Source organism: Rhincodon typus, chromosome 32, assembly GCF_021869965.1.
Source record: "Rhincodon typus isolate 14 chromosome 32, sRhiTyp1.1, whole genome shotgun sequence".
NCBI lineage: Eukaryota > Metazoa > Chordata > Chondrichthyes > Orectolobiformes > Rhincodontidae > Rhincodon > Rhincodon typus.
Window position 1 is genome coordinate 37,331,400 of NC_063363.1, and position 5,643 is coordinate 37,337,042.

At 41.6% G+C, this 5,643-nt stretch overlaps 1 protein-coding gene across 1 annotated transcript in view; it reads left to right on the forward strand.

Moving 5' to 3' along the window:
- endou (endonuclease, polyU-specific) overlaps positions 1-4,344 on the forward strand; it is a 75,240-nt gene extending 70,896 nt beyond the window's left edge. The window contains exon 7 of the mRNA XM_048615384.1: positions 4,105-4,344. Coding sequence (XP_048471341.1) covers positions 4,105-4,284 — 180 coding nt within the window. The 3' untranslated portion in view covers positions 4,285-4,344. The remainder of the gene's footprint in view (positions 1-4,104) is intronic.
- Positions 4,345-5,643: the final 1,299 nt, after the last annotated feature.

Below are 5,643 nucleotides of genomic sequence, written 5' to 3' on the forward strand. Positions count from 1 at the left end.
ATTTTCTGAAGAAGGGTCTAGGCCCGAACCGTCAGCCTTCCTGCTCCTCTGATGCTGCTTGGCCTGCTGTGTTCATCCAGCTCTACACCTTGTTATCTCAGATTCTCCAGCATCTGCAGTTCCTACTATCTCTAAAGTATGCCTTCATTGTATGAAGGATCCTGATTGGAATCACCTGTCAGAATGATGGAGTTTTTTAGATTAAGAAAGGAGTGCAGTAGTAATCAGCGTGATCCTTGGAAAATCTGATGCTAAGTGCACGTGAAAGGGAAAAGAGATTGGCATGATGTCAAAAAAGTAAAAAAGTATTTGCAGCCAAATGGTCTGAATAGCCTTCTTCTGCACTGTAACAATTCTGATTCTGCAGCCCTACTTCTGATTCCAAGAGAACTCTATTCTTATCTTCCTTCACTATTCAAAAGACTGAATACTGCAGGTGCTGGTAATCTGAGATGTAAACAGAAATGCTGGAAAAACTGAAAAGTTTGGGCAGCATCTGTGGAGAGAAAGTGGAAACAAAGTGAATGTTTCAGGACAGTGATTCACTGGGAACAATTAAAAGCTGTAATAATTTTTGAACAGTGGATGGTGACAGCTTGTGGTAGAGTGGAAGACAGCAAAGACTGAGGGACAGAAAGGTTGGTCTTCCAGAACCAGAGGGAATGGCACTAGGACAAAATACAAAAAAAAGAGTACTCCTGCTCCACTCATTGTGTCTGACCTGCTGCTCCTCCAGCTTCACATTTTAATCATCAAGCGTAGCAAGAGAAAATGCTGCTCAGCAAAAGAAAAAAAATGCAAAGATAAAAAACAAAATGGGAAGTTAGGGTTCATGATCTAGAATTGTTGAACTTAGTAATGATTCCAGAAGACTGTAACATTCCAAAGTGAAAGATAAAGTGTCATTCCTCAGGCTTATGTTGAGCCTCATCAGTGCAGTGCAGCAGGCCAAGGGTAGAGATGGCAGCATGAGAGCAAGTTAGAGAATTTGGGGGTGGGATCACACTGGAACTGGAGGAAGTGATCTGTTGAATACAGAGGCTGGTGCAGTGGAGGTTAAAGAGAAGGGGCTATCCCAATTATGGTTCTTGAATAGAGCTGAGATGTGGGTGATGTGGTAGACATGATGGAGGGATCTTTCAGCCACAGTTGATAGGAGCTCTTGGCTGAATAAAGAAGCTAGTGTGGAAGACTGTATCATCAGAACAGATGTGACAGAGAAACTGAGAGAATAGAGTGGAGTCCTTACAGGGTGTAGGTTGTGAGGAGGTGTTGTCAAGGCAGCTGTGAGAATCAGTATTTTATATTTATATATGTAAATGCATCAGAATTACGAACATCAATTGATTGTCAGAAATGGAACCAGAGAAGTCAAGAAAGGGAAGGAGTGGAGATGGAGCAGCTGAAATGGAGAGAAAGGTGGAAGTTGGAAGCATTTCGGGGTTAGCGCAGACACAACCCAGAATTATTAATGTACATACAGAATTGAGGGAGAAGACTAGAGTAGGACAGGAACAAGAAATATTCAACATATTCTACACAAACATACACATGACCAGGACTCATGTGGAGAGTCATAGCAACACATTTTATTTGGAACAAGCGGGTGAAGTTGAAGCAGAAGTTATTCAGACTGAGAATAAACTCAGCAAGGTGGAGGAGATTGGCAAATGGAAATTGCATGGGGTCTATTCAAGGAAGAAACAACAGTCACTCAGCCACATTGCTGCCACTAAACCTTTTATCCCATAGACTTTAAATTTGATGACAAGCCTCATGTAGGTGTTTTGGAAATTTTTGTCCATTTCTTTGTTACTTCATCAAAAAAATCTGTTCAATTAGTGAAATACATTATGTCCTTGACTAATCTGTGTTGGCTTTCCTTAAGTAATCTAAATTTGTCTGGTGACTAGAAATTTTGCTCCAGACTGCCGCTTCTGAAATATTTCCCACTGATGAGGTTAAACTAATTTGGTGAAGTGGTCAGGTTTATCATTGCATCCTTTCTGGACAATGGGGGTAACATTTGTAATTCTCCAATCACCTGGAAACATCACACAAAAGATTGTAAGATTAAAGTCAATGTCTCTGCAATTTCTTCTTCCTTTTCTTAACTCCCCTCAGTATCTTCCATTGCATTTGATCTGAATGGCTTATCCACTTTAAATATAAAGTATCTTTATAAAGCCTATCAATATTTTAAATGCAAAAAACATCATTTTCCAGCCCCATTCAATTCAAAAACAGTGTCATATCAGATTCGAAGTGTTAACTATATTTCTGCCTCCACAATGCTACCAGATCTCCTGAATTTCTCCAGAACTCTGTTTTTGTTCAGATTTCTAGCGTCTTCAGTACTTTGCTTTTATTATGGCAGTGTAATGTTTTTCTCAATTATGTCTTCACTCTGACCAATTAGATTCTGTCATTGATCCCCATGTAGGGCATGGTGTCTCTCCAGTACCTTCAATCAATATTGTCAATAATTTCTTCTTTTCTCAGTCTTTATCAACTGATATCCAGGAATGTTTCAGGCCAGTCTCCCTTTTAGTGCCGGTTACGAGAGACAGTAGCTGGTGGAAGCATATGTACTAATCACCTTTAAAGGGGAAAATTGGATGCATGTTTTAAGTATGCAGGGTTAGAAAATCAAAGAATCCCTGCAGTGTAGATAGAGGCCTTTCAGCCCACTGAGTCTGCACTGACTCTCCACAGAGAATTCCAACCTATCACGCTACCCCGCCGCCACCCACCACCCCCGCACCCCGCCTTTCTCACTTACCATGGCTAATCCACCTCGCCTAGACATCCTTGGACACGAGGGCAATTTAGCATGGCCAGTCCACCTAATCGACACATCTTTGGACTGTGGGAAGAAACTGGAGCACCCAGAGGAATCGCATGCTGACATAGAAAGAACGTGCAAGTTCCACACAGTCACCCAAGCCTGGAATCAAACCCTGGTCCTTGGTGCTGTGCAGCAGCAATACTAACTGGCCCCTCTTATGGGAAAAGAGCAGGAAAGTGAAACCTCTTTGAAAGAGTTAGAAATATGTTCAATGGGCCAAATGACCTGGCCATGATGTATTCCAGTTCCAGCGTTTATAAGAAGAGTTTATGACATGCTGATATTGACAGTTGTTAGAATGTTGGAGAGCCTGAATGTGGTGTTAGAATCCAAACTGATCCCAGAATGAAGGGGAATCCTAGAATGAAGGCACTATCCAGGGAGATTTTGCTGCAAATCCCTTTGATTAAAGAGCTAGACTCAGGAGGGAAAAAGGTAAAACAAAACATTGAAAAACACAGAAAACATGACTCTAATCCTTCACCAAAGAACTTTAACTGGGACCCTCACTGCCCCACAGTTCTTTTCTTATACCTTGCATTATACTTTCCTACTCTGAGGCATTCCAGAAAATGTGAACATCAATGGCTAGTTACATTTTAATGAATCCATCTCTTGCACTTCTAGTGTGGAGAAATGTCTTAGCGTGTTTCACAGTGATGAAACACTGATGTAATGAAACAAAGTTCGAATGCTATGCCAAAGAATGACATACTGGGAAGCGTCAGAAGATTGATTAAAGAGATATATTCACGAAGCAACTTAAAAGCCTCCAGAAATCTCTTTCACCCTTTTTCAGAGTTTATGGCACAATTTGCTGAAGTCTTGGCCACTAAGGTATAATGAAGGGAGTGGGCAATGCAAATTGGAAATGAACTAAAGGCTAAACTAATTAGATGGCAAATTTCAGGTGGCGAGAGCTGGAAAAGATTACAAAAAGTGTGCAGTGAGGCCATGGAGGTGTTTATACAAATAATCCTTTTAAAACCAGAATTATTACTGGACAGAGAATTGTCATAAGTCAGGAAGGATAGAGTTAGTGGATGGTTTGGATCTTGCTGTGGGATAGCAATTCTTTTGAAGGGCAGAAGTATACGGTGAGAGAATGATGAATTAGTTGACTGCATTATTCACTTTATTGATCTCCAATCATCACTGCTGGTTACTTATACGATGATCAGAACTGTTTAGAGGGGATGTAAATGCCCCAAATCTATCAAAAAGAATATGGTCACCCTATCAGAGTAGGCCAGTAGACTGTGTATTGCCTAAAGGATGATATCAGGGCTGCAGGGCTTAGCAAATATTTTGTCTTCTGCAGGTGTACAGTGAAGCTTGGCAAGAACACCATGAAAATTCAGACATACACCTGGACCAAGTCCACATATGGAAACGGGAAGAAATACGTAGCATCAGCTTTCCCTCTGACTCCGTAACAGGAGCAGAATTCTTTCGTCATTGCAACCTGATAGAAAATAAAGAAGATTGCTCTGCAAGTCTTTGTGTCACTCTGTGGATTGGATTAGATTCCGTTGTCTGTCAGAATCAACTTTTATCAGAGCCAACTGCACACGTGCTCTCTCCTCTCCATGGTGCATATATTAATTCAACCAGCTGTGCTGCTCCTCATTGACACTCAGTTTGGGGTCCACTTAGCTCTTGACTTTGTTACAGTCTTGGTCCAAACAAGGAGAAAAGAACTAAATTCCATAGGGAGGTGAAGAATGGCTGCCCTTGTCATCAAAGCCATATTTGATTAAGTATGGCACAGAACAGGACAGCACAGGAATGAGATTTTCAGCCCAATGTTGTGCTGAACATGATGCACAATTGAACTAGTTCCTTCTGCCTGCCCTTGGTACATAGCTCTCTATTCCTTGCATACTCGTGTGCTTATAAAAGTCACTTAAACACCCCCAATTGTATCTGCCTCCACCACCAATCCAGGCAGTGCATTCCAGACACCTACCATTCTGTGTAAAAAAAAACTTGCCTATCCTTCTGTCACCTTAAATGCATGCCCCCAGTTTTAGACATTTCAACCCCGGACCATCAACCCTATTTTTGCATGTCATATTTTATAGATTTCTTTCAAGTCTCCCTTCAGCCTTCCGCTGCTCCAGAGAAAAAAAATCCAAGTTTTTTCTAGCCTCTCCTTATAGCTCATGCCCATAATCCAGGCAGTAGCCTGGTAAACCTCTTCTGTACCTTATCTAAAGTCTCCACATCCTTTCTGTAATGTGGTGACCAGAATGGAATGCAGTGCTCTAGGTGTGGCCTAACGAAGTCTTATAAGGCTGCAACATGACACCCTGATTCTTGTACTCAATCCCCTGACCAATAAAAGCAAACATGCCATATGCCTTCTTTACCACCATATCTACTTGAGTGGACACTTTCGGGGAGTTATGGACCTGAACCCTATCATCCCTCTGTACATCAATGCTGTTCAGGATCCAACTATTAACAGTATACTTGTCCTTAAAATGTGATCTCCCAAAGTGCAGCACCTCACACTTGTCTGTATTAAATCCCATGTGTCATTTCTCTTCCCATATCTGCAACTGATCTATATCCCACTGTATGTTTTGACAACCTTCGGCACTATCCACAACTCCTATGATCATTGTGCCGTATCCAAACTTAGTAACCCACCCATCTACATTTTCATCCAAGTCGTTTAGATATATCACAAACAGCTGAGATCAGAGTATGGATCCCTGTGGAACATCACTAAACGCAGACGTCCAACCAGAAACAAGCTTCCACCACCCTCTGCCTTCTATGGGTGAGCC